Source organism: Hippoglossus hippoglossus, chromosome 15 (genome assembly GCF_009819705.1).
Source record: "Hippoglossus hippoglossus isolate fHipHip1 chromosome 15, fHipHip1.pri, whole genome shotgun sequence".
Lineage (NCBI taxonomy): Eukaryota > Metazoa > Chordata > Actinopteri > Pleuronectiformes > Pleuronectidae > Hippoglossus > Hippoglossus hippoglossus.
The window spans coordinates 6,033,386-6,051,914 of NC_047165.1; the positions used below are offsets into that span (position 1 = coordinate 6,033,386).

The following is an 18,529-nucleotide window of genomic DNA, read 5'->3' on the forward strand; positions in this document are numbered from 1 at the left end:
ATTTGACCCTGATTGTGTGCTATGTTTTGAGTACTGCTGCATACTTATATCTTCTGTGTTTGCGTACTTGTACGTTCCGTCTACTTATATATTTACACCGGGGGTCTGAGAGAAACGTTATTTCACTCCCGTCCATGTGGCAGAATTGACAAAACAAACATTTGAGTCATTTGTGTGTGGAGTGATGTGTTAGAATAAGCTGCTGTAACAGTGTAAAGGGAAAATAGGACACAGCTCCAAGTTCATAACATTACAGCAACTATGTCTGTGCAGATTCTCAGTCATCCAGGTCATTGTAACATCCAAGTGCTACAAACAGGTCCAATGGACTTGGTTGAGTTTCTTGAAGATGTTTCCTCTCTCATCCAAGAGTCTTTAAAGAAACACCAAGTCCAGCTGACCTGTTTTTAGCAATTGGATGCTACAACAACTAGTTTCACAAGTGTATTTTATTTGTATAAAATATAAAACTAGTCAAATGCAAAATCATGTACCAGACAAACCAAAACACAGCGACCTGTGTTGCTCCTACACTAAAACATGTTGAATCCATTTGCTGACGCCTGGTTATGAGGAATAATAACTGAAATATAAATCTCCATCATCTCTAAAAACACATTCCACGCTGTGTTCGCTCCTGGGAAGATCCTACCTGTCTGAGCAGGGTCCACCGGGCTTTGGCCACATCACCACCGCAGCTCTCGGTCCTGGAGGAGCGGGAGTCGGCGGAGCACCTGTCCCCGTTTACCTCCATCCTCCGCGGGGAAGCCGGCTCCTTCTCCTGCTCCGCAGCACCGGTACTGTCCCTCTCCATCGTGTCTGGCCGCTTCCACACGGTGATCAACTCGCCGGCTGCTCGGCTGTCACGCGTATCGGTGGCGACAGGAAGGAATAAAGCTTCACCGGCCGGGGAATCACCGCAGGCAGATGCGTGTGAGTGTTTTCACCTGTTACCTCCACGACGATCACGGAGTCACGCTACTTCCGTACACTTCAGGCCGTCAAGGCATAGCAATGGATTGTCGAGCCTGTGGTGCAGGATTCCACTGGTGCAGATACATACAGTGGTGGGATTTACTTCCTTACTGTACTTGTAATGTACTGTGTTTATGTATTTTATGTAAATAGAGGGAAGTGAGGAGCTGTGTTGGCCTGCAGCTCTTTTAACTTTTAATTGTATTGAATTATTTGCTTGAATCTGCTCCTTTTCATTCAAGATTTTGTATTTGCATTTAAATTGTTTTGTTTGGTCAATGAATGTAATAAACTTACGCATTAAAGAAATATATATATACATATATTGTGTATTTTATTCATTTATTTACTTTATTTGAAGACATTACTTGGCTAAGTCAGTTGCCATCCAAACAAACAAGCACAAGCAAGATTAAATAAATCCACGAGAATATAAAAATGAATACAATAACATCAACAGGACACACACACATTGGCTCTCTGACATCTCAAAGTAAAGCCACTACGTCTGTTCACTCGTCACCAGAGAAAATAGATAAATAAATGAATAAACCAAATAAAATATCAGAAATGCTGAGTGTACATCGCAGCTAAAACAGACAAATTTACAGAAGGAGTTTTATTTTGAGGTAGGGTTCCACGGTGGCTGAGAACTCAACGCACTGCAAATGAGGAAAACACAAAAAGGAAAAAAACAACTTCTTCAGTTTGACGACACATGCGCTGCAAAAAGTCACAACACATGCAAATACAGAAACGTGCTGCAAATAGCGAAAACATCACCTAAAATGTTTCCAGGGGACCCAAACAAGTGATGAACCTGGCTGTAGTTCAATGCTTTGTAGTCTGTAGTTTTTATTTCAAGTTATTAAACGCTTTATACATTTATATTGTGCCAACTTATGTCTGCTTATGTGAGCATTGGCTCTTTTTATTTGGTTTTAATTGTTCTTTACATTTATATTTAGAAAATTAGAAGGTTCTTTGTTTTTATTTGAAAAATGTACTCGTGTAAGGGAAACATTTGAAATTTAACACAAGTTTACGCTTCCTAAACCCATCGTTGGTGTAAGATCATACATATCATGATGTTGATGAACGCTAATTGAGGGGGGCCCCCCTGGGAGTTTTAGCTTGGGGCCCCAATAGACTGAAGCATCGCCTCTGCCTCTGATCAGACTCTGAATCCACATGTCTGACCTCGACTGCTTGAGTCTGTCGCTGCCTGCTACGTCACCAACAGCTGCTTCACGTGCTTGTTATGGATCTTCTCTCTGCTGCGCTCACTTTGACTGACAGATGCACAGAGTCACGTAAACAACGTTACAACCAGAAACTACAGGTGGAAACACAGTGACTCTCTCGTTGCGTGGGTCGTGTTTGCCGTCGTGAATTCCACCCTGGTGACAGTTGGCCTCTTAAACCCCCACGTAAACAAACTAGCTACCCCCCTCCCTGGTTTAGCTAGCTGGTGCTAACTGCTAGCCGGGGATGGCAGCCGTCTCGTCTCTGCTCGGCTCCTCGGCTCGTGTCGCTGCTCGGATTCGACCTGTTTGTAAACAGATGACTCGTCTGTCCTCGCAGCGACGTCACACGCGGGTAAGCGAGCGAGAGGAGCTGGAGTCACATCACCTCCTGATAAACCTTCACCCCGACAGCGTGAGGTCATCCATTATTCACTGAACAGGTGTAAAGGAGCCACGAGATAAAGTGGAGATAAAACACCTGATACACGTGCTTCCTCCGGATGTGGATCAGTCACCACAGGAAGAAGCTGCACATATAAACACCTGTACACAGTTTTATTAAAGCTCAAACTTTATGGCTTTATGTTTCCACTATAAAGTTATATAGTGGTATATGATGCAAAAGTGTGGGCACCATTATCATAGTATATGTAAAAGACTGTGGGCAAGTCTGTATTTTGTAGTTCTTCTATATTTACGCTTATGAAATAGAAAGTAACAGCACATTAACATTTGGGAGAATTATAGTTTTCTACTTGATTTCACTTCAACCAACAATGAATATGAATCAAGGTGCAACCCATTCACTGTATCTCACACTGCACATACTGTTCTTGTTTTTACACTGTGCATATTAGTTTTTATTCCGTTCATATTTTTCTATATTTCTTATATTATAAGAATATTTTATTATCCTTAAATTTATTATTACTTACTGATGCCTATTTGTGACTCTTGCTGTTGTAATATTGCAAACTTCCCCATTGTGGGACTAATACAGGATTGTCTTATCTTATCGTATCTCATCGTCATCATTGAGATGATAATTTAGATTTGCACATAAAGCCGTTGCTCAGTTCTCTGGTTATTTCTAACATAAGAGAAGCATCACATTAAATATACTGCAATATGAGGAAGGAGCGCTGTCACACTTTATTGCAGGGATATAAAAAAAATGCTGACACACTGGTTAACTAACTTGTTAAAAAGTTTTACAGTTCAATGTCCTAGTTCAATGTCCATCCTCTGCGACAGGAGACAATAACCTTTATTGACACAGCAATGCCCCTCAGTGTTGGATGTTTCAAAAAGTGCATCCTTCATTTAAAATGCTGTTTTATTTCAGGAAAATTCCACCTCACCTGCTGATCATCTCTGCTCTGGACTTGAGACGTACAAGGACCTGCAGAAATATTTCAGCAAGAGACTGAGGGCGATGTACCGGAGGATCTCCAGCACAACTGATCACTCAGTGGTAAGAACTGTAATGATGATATATATGTTTATGTATTTTTGCATAGACACATGATATAATGTCCCTCATATTAAGCACCAACATTCATCCTTATAACATTAGATACTCCTAATTTCTGTGTGAGTCGAGCTAGATCTGGAAAATTCAAGTGACTTTCATTCAGAAATATTTATCTTAAATTGTAAATTCCACTTTGTTTTTTTTAGAATCCACTGTGATCTCTCTTTCCACAGGTCTCTGGCCACCATCATGTGTATTTCATTGAAGGCGATGGCATCTACAGGATGGACAACATGCAGAGTAAGACATCATGAATGTAGCGAGACAGTGTTCACTAATCACCCTAATTCTAACCCTGCATCTGCAGGTTAAGTGACATTCCCACTTTTGTGACTGACTCCGTTTCCTCTCCCTGCTCGTAGGAGATCTGGAGCCGGAGCAGGTGCTAAATGTAGGACACGTCTCTGGAGGAGAGGAGGAGACGGGACCTAAGAATGGAGAGAGGAAGCGGACGTTTCAGTGGATCGTCCAGAGAGTACGTTTATCCCCACAGGAGAAGCATCTCGCTGCCACGTTAAGAGCTGCTCATAGAGAGGAGCTGAGGTGAATCAAACACAACCGAATTAAACCTACAGAACACACTTCATTTGGCAACACAGTTTTTTTTTTTGCTTGTGTAAATTTAAACTTTTTAAGTTAGCGATTTAAAGATTAGATATTTGTACTTTGAATTTCCAGATGTGTGGTTGTGAAGCTTAAAAGGGAAACGTCCACTTCTTTGGATCCTTCACACATCTTAATAACACTGGACAAAGTCTTCAGCTGTGGTATGTTTTAAATTGCTGCACTTAAAATTAACTGAGAAAAGCGATGTTAGTGCACAGGCTAAAATCAAAGTATATTTTCTGCGTCGGTACAGAATGGGCCACAGATGAGATCCTGGTCTTCACGACTCTTGAGGGCCTGCGTTGCAGCAGAGTGTCTCGTCTGGACCTGACCTCCGGTGGAAGCAGGATAACGTCTGTGTATGAGGAAACACGGCCTGAGTAAGTGTAAGATGTTACATCCAAGCCATCTCAGCCCTTACACCGTCTGTAACTGAAACACTGCACCCCCCCCCCCCCCCCCCCCCCCCCCCCCCCCCCCCCCCCCCCCCCCCCCCCCCCCCCCCCCCCCCCCCCCCCCCCCAGTGTGTTTGTGGAGGTTGCCCTTTCCAGAGACCGACAGTTACTGAGCATCAACTGCAACAGCAGGACCAGTTCAGAGGTGCTGCTGGTCGATACCACAACAACCAGCGTAGAGCCTCTCCTGGTTCAGCCTCGACAGCCGGACCTCTTGTACCACGTGGAGCACTGGAGAAGGAAGCTGATCATACTGGCTAATACAGGACCTGGACAGGAATATCAGGTAAAAGAAAGTGGTTGGAATAAAACATATTCTGAAATATTGAGACTTAAATGATATACTCTTTGTTTTACCAAGTGAGGAGATTTATTCTTCTTTGCTCACTAGGTGGTACAAGCTCCACTCTCCAACCCCTCCATGGTGTCCTGGGTCTCACTGTTCGCCCCGTCTTCTGGCTCTGCAGTCAAAGACATGGACGTGGTTGGAGACCACTGTGTGTTGACTGTAAGAACGCCGACCAATGAGCTCGTCCTGATTGTGATCCCGCTGACTCACCCTGAGAAAGCCTACACTGTGCCGGTCAGTGTGTCAGAAAGCTCTTTGTATTTTTTGCAGACTTCCTTCCTTGTTTTCCATTTTGCTTGTATTATATTTTGCCCTATAACCTTATACCCATCTCTAATACTGTCATATGTCTACACTCGTTCCCCAGCTCCCTACCTGGGCTTGCGCCATTGAAACCAAGAGACCAGGCTTGGCAGACCAATGCAAAGTGTTAGAACTCCTCATCTCCTCTCCAGTCCACCCACCGGTGCCCTACTGTCTGTGCCCAGAGGACGGGCTCCTTCTGTCAGTCACTGAGGATGGATCTGTCCGAGAGAACAAGGATGATTATACCACCGCACATTTAGAGGCCTGCAGCCAAGTGAGAAGACACATGCACACACACTGACACAGTATCTGCAGGGAGGTGAACATTTTGTATCAAGACTCGAGTGTCCACTGATAAAGCTCTTTTTGCAACTCCACAGAAGTGTTTAGTAGCACATGCATCTCAAACACCTTCACACATACATCTGACAGAAAGGAAGTGATGACATTTACAAACTAGGGATCGTTTAACACTTGGCATCATCCCAGTTTGCAGACTGTCTCCTGCCTCTCCTCTGCAGGACGGCACCCTGGTGCCAGTCACACTTTTCCATGCCGTACCTGTGGAAGGTCTGAGACAGGCGCCACTGCTGGCTCATGTCTACGGAGCTTATGGCAGAGATCTGCACATGGACTTCTGCCCAGAGAAGAGGCTGCTGCTGGAGCAGGGCTGGGCTCTGGCCTACTGCCACATCAGGTAACCTATCCCCACTGCAGCAGCCTCAAACTTACTCAGCAGTTTATTTGCTGAGGAGAACATATCTAACTTAGTGTGGAAACTCAAACTTTGTTGTAAAAGTGAACCGGTTCTTTCCCTCCTCAGAGGTGGAGGAGAGAAGGGTCTGTCCTGGCAAAGACAAGCTCGTGAGGAGAGGAAGCTGAAAGGAGTGGAGGATCTTCACGCCTGTCTCCAACACCTCTTCTCCTCAGGAGTCTCCTCACCCTCACTCACTGCCCTCACAGCCTGCAGTGCTGGGGCTGTGCCAGTGGGAGCGCTGTGCAACAGACACCCACATATGATCCGGGCCGTCACCCTGCAGGTAAAATGTTAAATGTGTTTTTTGAGTGTTTAGCTTTTAGCGTTATTGTATGTCCAAAGAACAAGTACATCGGGGACAGTGTCTTCCTCCAGAGATTTATCGGTTTGTAAGGGTTAAATACATATTCTGAATAAAAAGAGAAATACAGAGATTCTACTCATTCATCGTAACATGGTGCCTCACCAAATGAAATCTCTCTTCCTGTTTTCAGGCTCCTTTCCTGGATGTGTTGGGGACGATGGAGGATCCCAGCCTGCCTCTAACTTTGGAGGACAGAGAAGAATGGGGGGACCCGTTAGGAAACCCCAAACACAGACTCAGCATCTCCTCCTACTGTCCCCTTCACAACATCACTCCTCAGGTATGGGGAGGGGAGATTGAGAAGTTAAAAAAATGGGGCTGTAGTTTTTTGTGCCTGTTAGTTTGCTACCTTCTTTCTGAAAATCACTCTCTGATTATATCTACGCTGCAATGTAAAGTGTCCTGTAAAACCGGAGAACAGACTATGCTGAAATCCCATTTTACATTCCCATGGCCCACAGCCTGAATATGAATAGCACTGGGTCAATGAATGGTTTCCAGGCTTTCTCTGAAATCTGTCCAACATAAGTTGAGGAGCTCTCTAGTGCTGTGTCTTACTGACAGATCATTTAAACTGGAAATATACATAAGCCTCAGAAATGTTGTTTAAGGGGACACTGAGGACCACTGTGTAACTTGTTTATCCGTTTCTGTGTGTGTGTGTGTGTGTGTGTGTGTGTGTGTGTGTGTGTGTGTGTGTGTGTGTGTGTGTGTGTGTGTGTGTGTGTGATAGTGCTATCCATCAATGCTGCTGACAGCCTACAGCAGTGATGCCAGGGTTCCTTTGGCAGGTGTCCTGAAATACACTGAGCAGCTAAGGAAAGTCATCCACACTCACTTCACCACGGATCCAAAGTCAGGTACATAAAAGCACAAACACACACACACGTACACACTCACACATCAGCCGTTTTCAGACATGAGCTCTGAAGAATGTTTGCACAATAAGTGGACTTTCTCCGGACTTTCACATATGAAGAATGCAGCAGGAGATTCTCACGTTCATGTCAACAAAGAAATATCTCCAAAACGTTGAGGTGAGGGCTGATGCAGGTTTCAGGAGGGAGGATGTATCGGATAAATAACACTGCTGAGATCACGTGTTTTTGTTTTCAACACCGGCGTCGGCCTTTGTCACTAATAACTTGAATCTCGTCGTCTTGCCAAGTTGACATCTTCATTTCCGTCTTCTACTTGTGTGACATCTCTTTTTCATCCTGAGATTTTTGTATTCTTCCGCGACGTCTGCCGCGTGCATCCTGTAGATGCCATCACCTTCAATGAGTGCATCATTCTGTGGATGCATTCCAGAATAGATTCCCACTCGTTCCACTTTCTTTTGGGTGTAATTTCTGCATCCCAGAGGTTTTAATAGTTCAGGGTCGACTCCCAGTAGTCGTGTCAGTGTGGACGTCTTGAGAGGCAGCAGCAGCAGCAGCAGATGTGTAGCTGTCTGTCTGGGGGGGGAAAGTGCTATCAGAGTTTTAAGTTCATGACCAAAGTGTGGCATAGGTCACCTTGTAGTGTAGCATGTGTGTCAGCTAATTGCTCTCATTTCCCTATAGACAGGCTCTCTCTCCCTCTCACTCATAATCTGCCTTCACCACATTGGTGGTACTCCGCTTTACACCCCTCTCTCTCTCTGCACACATTATCTCTCACTTTTTCTGTTGTTCATACACACATACGCCAGCCAGCTTAAGTGGCTCTGTGTGTATGTGTGTGTATATATGTCTCCCTAATCTGTCTCTCTGTTCTCCGGAGTCTTTGATAAAGTGCTGATGGCATAGACACACGCAGGCGGGTGGGCAGGCCCATTAGCATGGTAAAGAGATAGTGTATCAGAGCGAGAGATTAGACGCCACAGACTGGGAGCTGTCAAGGTCAAGACCGCACTTGTGAAACAGCCAGTACCACAGAGACGGGGGGAGGGATAATATGAGGGAGGCAAGAGAGGAGGGAGCTCAGTATCAGATGGGAGCAAGCATGAATGAAAGGAGAGTCAGGAGTGAGAGAGGGAGATAAGATTTGGGGCAACCGGACGGAGAGAGAGAGAAGGGCAGCAGAGAAAAAAGACATAAGAAGATAAATGTCTTGGAGGAAGTTTTAAAGATTAGAGATCTTTTCTTTGACCTTTGGCTCCCGATCCTCATCGTTCTCTCAGGATGTGAACCAGCACCAAACATCGTTCTGAATATCCAGCCCGGAGCAAATCACCTCGGACCAGACGACTTTGAGCTGATGCTGGAGGAGGTAATTAAATTCTCAAGATCCAGATTTGATTTGGATCTGCACCAAACTGCACACACTCAGAAATCAATGAAAATGTAAAAAAAAAAGCCCTTTATCACAATGTTAAAGAAAGTGGGGAAACAATTGCTGGATCTGCCCCCTGATCTGGATCCACACCAAAATTGAATGGGTTCTTTCCTGACCAATACCAAATCCTTGCACTAAATGTTATGGTAATCCCTCCAGTTGTTTTTGCATAATCCTGCAAACAAACACCAGTGAAAACATAACCTCCTCTGTGGAGGTAATACGGCAAATTAGCTATTTTTTAATTTATTTTCTGACCTCTCTTCTCTCCCCAACACAGGAAGCCCTCAATCTAGCATTTCTATACAAAGAGCTGGGCCTCGAGCCACCGCGACGCAAGAGGAAGAAATTGTGAGGCTTTCGAGAGGCGGTCGGGAATCAACATGAACTTTTTGAGTGGAAGAAAAGACAAAGATGATGGTGACTGTATCTGTTGCGGTTCCTTTTAATTCTCTGACATACATCCCTTACAGAGGAGACACCAAAGAAACATCTTGATTTCTACCGTGAAACTGTAATAACTGAATACCAGTGTCCATTCATGTTAGCATTTATAAAGTATGTCCATGGCTCCTAAATAACAGGCCTTCTCTGAGACGTAGCACTGTTTGGGATGGTTGGGATTAAACCGAGTGGGTGCGGAGAACTGAATCACCAAACCCTCCCCTGCCTCCGTCTGGATACGAGACTTCTGAAACACTTTGCCATCGCTGACACCGTTTGTGCTCATTAGCACCGTCAGCTGGTCCGGCAGCTCCCCAATAGACGAGAGGTCTGTGACGGCAGATTCTTTGCCAAAGTTAAGGACCATGAGGAAAGCTCGGTGTAGCCCGTCGAGCTCTCTGAGGTATGAGAAGACGTTGGCGTCAGCGTGGATGTAGCAGAACCACCCGCGGTGAAGCGGCAGCTCCGACTGACGCAGGGTGTTCAGGAAACGGTACTGCGACAGAACGGAGCGTCCATCTGTTTTCTGGACCTAGGGGAGAGAGAGTGGCAGGAGGGGGGGTCACTTGATTTTCAAGTAAGAAACACAAGCAGCCTCTGGCCAGATGTTCCTCCCAAGTTGAACAGAACTAAAAGATCTCTGTACCTCCACGTTCACGCTGGTGTAATCCGGGTGAACAGGCAACCAGGTGATGTTGGTTCTGTTGTTGAAGCCTGCGTTCACGTTACCACTCCACTGCATGGGGGATCGCTGAGGGTCCCGACTGGCGCTCTGCAGGGACAACGTGCAGTTTGACTTGGAAAGAGCACAGACACTTCAACCTATACACATGTATGTACAGTTTCCATTCCACTCTGGTCAAAATGCAACAAACTGGAAATAAATCCTGCCTTAATAAATGTTTGTCTATTTTCATGTTGACACACATCTTGTCCTGTTGTGTCGTTGTTATTATTGTGCAGCAAATGATGCTACAGTGTCTAATGCATCGTCTGAAAACGCTTGTTAGTGTGTGCAGAGTACTGACGGTATTGTATTTGCCAGCGGGATCTTGTATCTCACTGTCCGTGACATTAATGTTCTCCATGCCGATCTCCTCCCCGTAGTAGGTGGTGGGGGTGCCGGGGAGGGTCAGCAGCAGCATGTTGATGACACGAATGTACGTCTGACCAGCGCTGGTGGCAATTCGAGGCTTGTCATGGTTTCCCACCTGGAAACAGAGGGAGTTAGAGAGGTACAAAGGAAAAGGTGAAACAAGTGAGGGATAATTTAAAGATGCCAAAGAACAAAATAGATAAATGGCGACTCACCACCCAGTTGGCCCATCGTCCAGTGGGCATGTTGGTCATCCAGAGCTGGACCAGTTGTTGAACCCACAAGCCGCTGGTGTTGTGAGGCAGGTCCAGCAGGTAGAAGTTGAAGGGGAAATCACTTTCTTTCACCAGCGACGTGCCGTAGTACATCATGGTCTTGTCCACCTCGTGGTAATCGTATGACTCTGTCACCATGAACCTGGAGGCAGCAAGAACGCATGATAACATTCAAACTGACCCACAGCCAAACATGGAAACTCATCTATTTAAACGTATTACCTTTTATTAAATAGATTTACTGACCACATACGATAATAAAAGGACACAAAACATCACAAAAAACGAGCACTGACGAGTCAGGAGACGTTTATGTTGTTGTCCTCGTGTGTAATAGAGAATAAAGAAGGTAACATTATCAGTTATTACCTAAATATTACTGTATTCTTCACATACCTGTATCTGCCAGGCTCACGGCTGTAAACGTCCATCTCTGCCCTCCAGTCCCTCATGAGGTCGTGCAGCCCCAGCTGACTGGTGGTGTAGTCGTGGTAAAGGTCCCACTCTGAAGTCACCGACTCCTGGAGGGGAAGGAACATAAAGAAATATGAGAGTCATGTGAATATTATTGGTCTCCCAGTCAGGTTTTACATTTAGTCTCTGCAGAGAAGTAGTGTTTCATTTACAGTAGAGTTTCCTCCCTGACATCATCAACTCCAGTGCATTAGTGGAGCTCAATGGTATTTTCCTCAGCCCACTGGGAGTTAGTGGGAGCTGGAGTGTAAATGCATTTCTTTGTCCTTTCTTAGGCCTGAACTCAGGGAGCAGCCACAGGACAGGTAGTTGGAAAATAAGTGGAAACCAGATACAGAGAGAAGAGGCCAAGTGGTAACAGACTTATGGGTTCAGTGATCGAGGAGTAATGTCATGTGCAAGAAATATTACTTTTATTACGTTTTATTAAAATAAAGTTGAAATAAAACATGGGAAAAGATAAAGTAGGATATCACTCAGTAGAGCACATACCTCCGTCAAGGCCCGACAGTCAAGCTGCACCAAATTTCATGTATCATAGATATCAGTTCTTCTAAATTAAAAGGTTTTCATCAAGATCCCTGAATTAATCCCTGGAAAAACATTTGAAATGGTGATAAATCTCACGTTGTTAAAGATATTGAAAACACGTTCCTGGATCTGTCCCCTGATCCAGATCCAGACAGGAGTGAAAACATAACTTGATTGGCAGAGGACATAATTATGAGGGAACCAACTAAGGAGCTGCTTCAGTCTCTAAAGCCCAATGTGAGGGTAAAAACGATAACACCCGATGTGAGTGTATTGTGTGTCGGGGAAACTCAAACACAACACAACACACTAATTCCAGTCTGAAAAGACCAGGCCACGAATCTATTCATGCACTTTACCACTGATGCAGCAGTGAGGTGACATGCTGCCATGTGAACGAACCATTTAGCAAACTGCCTGTAAAATACAATGTTGGCGTGAATTGAAAGCTTCAGTCGGCAGTAAACCACTGAAGCAATAATGATAACACGGACAGTTGCTCAGTTATGAATACGGCCTTGAATGTGACTGAATCATAATAAAGGCTGTGGTAACATTCTCAATAAACCCATATTGTACATGTGATTATATATATTGCAGTGTTGTTAAAATGCACGAGAGTCTCTGAGAACAACTTGCTGCAAAACACAGCTTTGTGTGTTTAATTCTTTAAAGAAAAGGCAGTGTTGGATGTGGGTGCTGCAGCAGTGAGTTCACCTCTAAGTCAACAGTGAGCGGGTCGGTCTCAGTGTTATTCTGCAGGAGTAAGTAAATCCCAGTGACTCACCAATCCACCCAAATATGCGTCTTTTCTACTAATCTTTCCTCTGGGAGAAATAACTTCATTCTCCCGGTGAACAAAACCCCTCAGCCAGCTTAACTCTGAAAGGGTCGTGAACTCCTTTGAATTCAGAGAATGGTATTTTGTCCGGAGGAGCACCAGATGACCTTGTGTTTAAGCCAGAGATGATGATGATGAATGATAACGTGGTGCACAGTGCGAGTTCTCCCACTCAACAGTCTGTTCCTCCGGCTCCACTGGAGACGCCTCTGCCCACAGTGCTGCTTCTATCCCTCACACTGATAAAAATCTGGACTCTGACATGTCACCTTTTATATAATTCAATAAAGTAAAATCATAACATAACCATGTAACTGAACGTCGCAGCAGAGAGGGCTAACTAAGCCGAACCTTGACCCACTGAGCTCGGAGAAAGCGGAGCTGTCAGGTGATGATCCTAGGCGGACTGTTCGTTAAACTGCAGCTCCGCCTTACAAGAGGTTAAATGTGTTTGGGAGCTGAGTTACACCTGCTCTGCCATTCGAGATGGATCCATTTCAACTGGCAGATCACAGACACCATGTCGGGTGAACGTGAGGAGAGAGAGCTGCTCGACCAGGGCACGTTGGAGACAAACGACGGTGATTGAACTAAACTGAAGAGGCAACACTTACAGGCGGTTTCTCTGGGTCCACCTGTGGCTCATCCCTCAGGTGCGCGGCCTCCAGGATGTGCTTCACTGCGTCCATCCGGAACCCGTCCACTCCTTTCCCCAACCAGAAACGAATAATATCCTGAGATAAAACAACAAATATAGATCCATTAAAATACAGTGTGTCCACAGTAAAACTCATTCTCCTATCAAAAAGATCCTTTACACAATAAATTACTGTGTAATTTGCCGTGTAGCATTAGTTGAAAACACCCAGGGGTTAACAGGGCGGGGGGGGGTTAATGAGTAATCTGTTACCTAACAAAACACAGATTAAACCTGATGTGTGAATACAGCAGTGATTGGTGCACAGTGGAGGAGACAACAGAGATTTTAATGACCACAGATAAACAAAGAGGGGAGTCAGTAGCCGTGTGTGCGTGCGTGCGTGCGTGCGCGTGTGTGTGTGTGTGTGTGTGTGTGCGTGCGTGTGAGAGTGTGTGTGTGTGTTGATGTAATCTTACGATGATCTCCTGGCGGACATCTGTGTTTCTGAAGTTCAGGTCTGGTTGCTCCTTGAGGAACTGGTGCAGGTAACATTGTCCTCGGACGTCATCGTAAGTCCACGACGAATTCCCGAACACACTCACCTGAGAGAAACAGCAGGATGGAGAATTGTTGTCGTTAAGAAACTACACACACGTGAAAACTTTCTCCACTCCTCCACAAACTCCTGTGAAAAGGTGTTGATCCGCAGATACCGACCCAGTTATTAGGTCTCGGTGATGTCTCGTTGCAGTCGGTCCAGACGTAATAATCCTCGTAGTGAGGATCTCTCGTCCGGCTCAAGTTAAACCAGCGGTGTTTGTCACTGGTGTGATTGGGAATGAAATCCATGATCAGCTTCAGACCTGGTGGAAGCAGAGAGAGAAAAGAGTCAAAGGTATTCTCTTCAAACCAACCATGTTACCCCTGAAAGGAGACGTGTAGCGGTCCATCGTGACCACCTCCAGCTCCACACCTTTGTTGTGCATTTCAGCCAGCAGCTCCTCAAAGTCCTGCATGGTTCCAAAGAGGGGGTCAATGGCTCGGAAATCCTCCACGTCATAGCCAAAGTCTTTCATGGGGGAGCGGTAGAAGGGACTGATCCAAACCGACTTGATGTTCAGGAACTCGAAGTGATCCAGCTGCTCCTGAATTCCTGTCGGAGCAGAGACACCCTGGTGATAGTTAGGAGGATGAAAATACCACAACTTCAGAGAGCACCTGCTAATACTCGACAGAAGAGTTCACGTGGATATATTTAAAAACAGTTGGTGTTTGGTGTGGCTGTATTTTAATTAAATTAAAGTGTTTTTTAAATTATGCTGCTAACCATAACTGAAGTAACAGAAGCATTAAAATAAAAGTAGTGGAATGAATTGTAGAATATTTGCATTCAAACCTTTGTAAACTATGAAGTAGCTTAAAATAGAATTTCTCAAATAAAATAAAAATATATCTGATAATTTAAGTAAATGTACTGACTCTTCATCGGAGTAAACAAAATCGACTTGAAATATCCACCTCTTTAGCTTTAATCGATAACATGTTAATGCAAAGTATTTCCCTCTGAAATTTGAAATATAATAGATTACAAGTAGATTAAAGTCGTGATTTGTAATTATGCCAGGTAGTGTAAAGTAATGAAGTACATTTACTCAAGTACTGTACTCTGCACTGGCAGTACAGTGTTTACCAACAACCCTCAGCCCTCCACAGTGTTCTCTGTGGGTCAGGGGCGTTTTACCTTTGAGGTCTCCCACACCATCACCGTCTGAGTCCCTGAAGGAGCGGGGGTACACCTGGTACACCGGGGACACCTGCCACCAGCTCAGGCACCGTGGAGACAGAGCGATCACCGTGATGGTGAGAGCCACCAGGGCCAGGGTGCAGGCCACGATCAGCCAGAACAGGACCTCCCGGGGCACCCGGTACCGGGCCTGGGAGGAGTACAGCAGCAGCACCTCCTTGGGCATCCCGGCGTAAGGCTTCAGCTGCGTGTACTCCTCCACAGCCGGGTCCAGCTTCACCGAGGTGGAGTCCTGCTGCTTGTCCTCCGGGAGAACACCGTCCACATCCTGGAGGTCAGGGTCTCTGGTGTAGTTCACCAGCACCATACCGGTGCTCTGCTTCTTAGAACTCATCTCCTTTATTTAAGAAAGGAACAAATCCTGTGCTGGTTTAGATCCACTTCACCTCAGACTGAGAGAGTCAGAGTCACATCAAGTAATCTAAGTGCTCTGAGAAGGTCATAGTACACACACACCTCCCTCCCTCTCTCTCTCTCTCTCTCTCTCTCTCTCTCTCTCTCTCTCACTCACTCACAGATCAGTTCCGCCTGTGGAATGTGGGAAAGAGGAGAGTTGAATGGTTAGAGATTAACATTTTTTGGGTTCAGAGGTGGAACCAGTGTTCATGTCTTTTACTTCTGTCTGTAGTATGTATAAGCTGCAGTGTATCAAAATGTATTTGAAAAATAAACAGAATATACATAATGTTACATAACTTGCTCTCAATACTTTATGGGTTATTATAGTTTTGGGTTGCCAGGTTGAGGAAAATCCTCCTTAAACATGATAACATGATTGAATTATCTTGTGTAAAAGGCTTTGCAGGACAACTGGACCAAAGTCCATTTACAAACTGCTAATTGGAGCTTTTACAACTGTTGACATGTTATTGTAAAAGTACTTTTTAAAGGTTCAGTGTGTAGAATTTAGTGACATCTAGTGGCGAAGTTGCACGTTGCAGCTGAATACCCCTCACCTCCCCCTCCACTTCCAAACAAGGAGAACCTGTGAAAGTTGTAATAAAAACCCAAAAGGTGTTTAGTTTGTCCAGTCTGGGCTACTGTAAAAAAACATGGCAGCCATAGAGAGGACCCGCTTCCGGTGTAAAATGTAAATTATTTAAATATAGATATATAGTTATTTAAGCTCATTGAATATTTTCTAAGAAAAGTCTATGTAACTTTTAAACTGTAGCTATTGTGACTGTGTAGTGACAATAGGTTAAACAAGTTTCAACTATTAAACAAATAATTCTCAAATCTAAATATAGTGATAAATACTGCAAATCCAAACATTCTCAGTGAGACATAGGTTCAAAACCTCACAAAGTTCTGATTTAAGACTCCAAACTGATTTAAAACAACCTGTTGACAGACTTGTGCTTATTTCCCCAAGTTGCATTGTGATTAATTCTTCTTTAAAGGCACTTTTGTTTAACTTGGCACAAAACAATGTACTGCTGAACATTTTCCCCGAGCAAACTGTCACAGGACACAAGAAAGGATTCAGTTGTGTTGTACTGAACCGTGACTGGTAAGAAAAAAGACACAGGCTGAAAAACAGTTTAAAGTTAAATCCATCTTTATTGACATTTATGTTTACTGTATGGTCTGTAACATCACAATAGCATACTGGGAAATTAATACAGGAAGAAGGGATGGTGAATGCCCCGGGTGTCTCGTAAACCTCACCTTGTTTTAAATCTTATCAAAGGTCAAAGGTGAAGGTGAGTGGGTCATACATCACTCTCAATCACACGCCAGCCGATCATCACTTATCTCATTCTGTCTCCAGAATACAGCATATTCATAAGAGCTAGAAAGCATTGGAATAAATAAAACGAGTGTGGAAATCATCATAGCCATCATACGTTTCAATCACCTCTGACAGTGTGAGTATAAAGAGTGACCAGAGACAACAGAAGGAGGTGGCGAGGAGGACTATAGGTTCATCTTCATCCTAAAAGAAACTAAATCCACCTGAGGAATGTCATGTGATGTCACGTCTGCCTTATGTCGTTTTGTCGTTTCGTAGCAGATTAGAAATCCTCCCTTCCGTGGCTCTCATCACATCAGCCCAGCTTGTGCTTCGTAAAACTTTACTCTAAATATCCTGAATCAAAGCAAATCATTCACCAAACCTCCAAAGTCTCCCCTGAAAAAACTGAGAAGTTCTCCCGTCTGAGTCTTGATCATTGTTGTGTTTGTAGAACAAAATATTAAGTTGTTTTTTTGTTTGTTTACTCTCTTTTTGTTTTTCTGGAACAGAAGAGACCTTGTTCTGACTTGAAATGACGACGAGGAGAGAACATGATGCTGCGATGCTGCTTGTGTTCAGTCCCTGCAGTGGGATCAGTGTGAATAATGAAAAATTACATTCAGAAAAATAAAAATGTTTCTCCCTCCTTCACTCCTCTCCTCTCCTATAGCCCAGTGTCTGATACAGCTTAAACATAAACCTAAAGTGGGGGCTGTGCTCAGTGTGGTGAAAACTTAACACAATGTTAAAGTCAGGAGATACGGGTTGTGAAATCAAGAGCATCTAGACTGGAAAGTTAATTTAGTTTTAAAGACAATATTAAATCACACGAGGGTTAGGGCCATGTAAAGGGAAAATTTATTTGAAAATTAGGTTGTAATTGAGAAGAAAGAAAGACATAAGTCATATTATAACAGGACTGAAGTTATAATATTGCAATAAATTGTAATATTACAAGGAAAAAGTAATAATATTACAAGGATAGAGCCATAACATTATGAGAATTAAGTCATAATTGAGAAGAAACTTGTAATACTGCAGAATTAAGTCAGAATATTAGGAGTTTTGTCTCTATTGCGAGAATAAAGCCGTAATTTTACGAGAATGAAGTAGTGATTGAAAAGAAACTCATATTATTAAGATACTAAAGTCAGCAAATCACCAGTTTCTTCACAACTGAGAATAAAGTCATAATATGAGAATAAAGTTGTAATTGAAGTCGGAATAGACTTTTTTGCACAATCTTTTCGAAGTCTAGATTGATTATAATTTGATGCTGATGTGCCAAAAGTATTATGTTATTTGTGACAGGCTGATCTTCAGATATTCTTCTATTAACGACACATAGCACATTATTCTTGTAATTTGGGTCTTTGTTTCTGAAATATATATTTTTTTCCCTTTGAGTGGCCCCAACACTCAGTGGTAAAATTAGATGCATTGAAATATTAACAGTTTTGAATGGGTCGGCTGGATTTCAGTCTAATTCAATAGAGAAACCTGCTGCTTTTGGTTCCATTTTTCTCTAGCTTGTACTTTCACCGTCACCTTTCCTCTCCAACATTGTGCTCCACCACACTGAACATCCCCGCATTGTCCCCACCCGCCCACTAACACACAAAATACACTCCTCCCCTCAATCACAAAACATGCACAACTAAAGAGATCCCACCCCTCCCACTCCCTCCACCACAAACAAAGAAAAAATAAAATCAATCATCCCATTAAAACAGCGCAACTGCAAAATGAACAACACATTCAAGTACCTATTTGT

General features: G+C 43.9%; 3 protein-coding genes across 3 annotated transcripts in view; 1 reads left to right on the top strand and 2 right to left on the bottom strand.

Moving 5' to 3' along the window:
* camkmt (calmodulin-lysine N-methyltransferase) overlaps window positions 1-1,009 on the bottom strand; it is a 98,292-nt gene extending 97,283 nt beyond the window's left edge. Inside the window, exon 1 of the mRNA XM_034607811.1 lies at window positions 653-1,009. Within this exon, the coding sequence (XP_034463702.1) occupies window positions 653-814 (162 nt within the window). The 5' untranslated portion in view covers window positions 815-1,009. The remainder of the gene's footprint in view (window positions 1-652) is intronic.
* A 1,145-nt stretch (window positions 1,010-2,154) lies between these two features.
* prepl (prolyl endopeptidase like) lies at window positions 2,155-10,282 on the top strand. Its single transcript, XM_034607812.1, has 15 exons — window positions 2,155-2,574; window positions 3,568-3,696; window positions 3,930-3,996; window positions 4,119-4,299; window positions 4,435-4,523; window positions 4,616-4,742; window positions 4,887-5,103; window positions 5,209-5,400; window positions 5,534-5,746; window positions 5,994-6,169; window positions 6,296-6,512; window positions 6,724-6,873; window positions 7,327-7,453; window positions 8,758-8,846; window positions 9,193-10,282. The coding sequence occupies exons 1-15, from the start codon at window positions 2,467-2,469 to the stop codon at window positions 9,265-9,267; spliced, it is 2,157 nt and encodes a 718-aa protein (XP_034463703.1). The 5' UTR covers window positions 2,155-2,466; the 3' UTR covers window positions 9,268-10,282.
* slc3a1 (solute carrier family 3 member 1) lies at window positions 9,342-15,422 on the bottom strand. Its single transcript, XM_034607813.1, has 10 exons — window positions 14,955-15,422; window positions 14,187-14,366; window positions 13,931-14,076; window positions 13,690-13,815; window positions 13,188-13,307; window positions 11,124-11,248; window positions 10,668-10,869; window positions 10,385-10,567; window positions 10,003-10,128; window positions 9,342-9,888 (listed from the first exon to the last, which is right to left on the bottom strand). Exons 1-10 carry the CDS (start codon window positions 15,349-15,351, stop codon window positions 9,457-9,459), a joined length of 2,037 nt encoding a protein of 678 aa, XP_034463704.1. The 5' UTR covers window positions 15,352-15,422; the 3' UTR covers window positions 9,342-9,456.
* Window positions 15,423-18,529: the final 3,107 nt, after the last annotated feature.

Coding starts and splice junctions, on each gene's coding strand:
- prepl (XM_034607812.1), top strand. CDS start 2,467: ATGGCAGCCGTCTCGTCTCTGCTCGGCTCCTCGGCTCGTGTCGCTGCT. Junction 5,104..5,208: donor GACCTGGACAGGAATATCAG/GTAAAAGAAAGT, acceptor TTTGCTCACTAG/GTGGTACAAGCTCCACTCTC. Junction 7,454..8,757: donor CACCACGGATCCAAAGTCAG/GTACATAAAAGC, acceptor TCGTTCTCTCAG/GATGTGAACCAGCACCAAAC.
- slc3a1 (XM_034607813.1), bottom strand. CDS start 15,351: ATGAGTTCTAAGAAGCAGAGCACCGGTATGGTGCTGGTGAACTACACC. Junction 13,816..13,930: donor CACCGAGACCTAATAACTGG/GTCGGTATCTGC, acceptor TGTTTCTCTCAG/GTGAGTGTGTTCGGGAATTC. Junction 11,249..13,187: donor TGGACCCAGAGAAACCGCCT/GTAAGTGTTGCC, acceptor CTTCCCCTCCAG/GAGTCGGTGACTTCAGAGTG.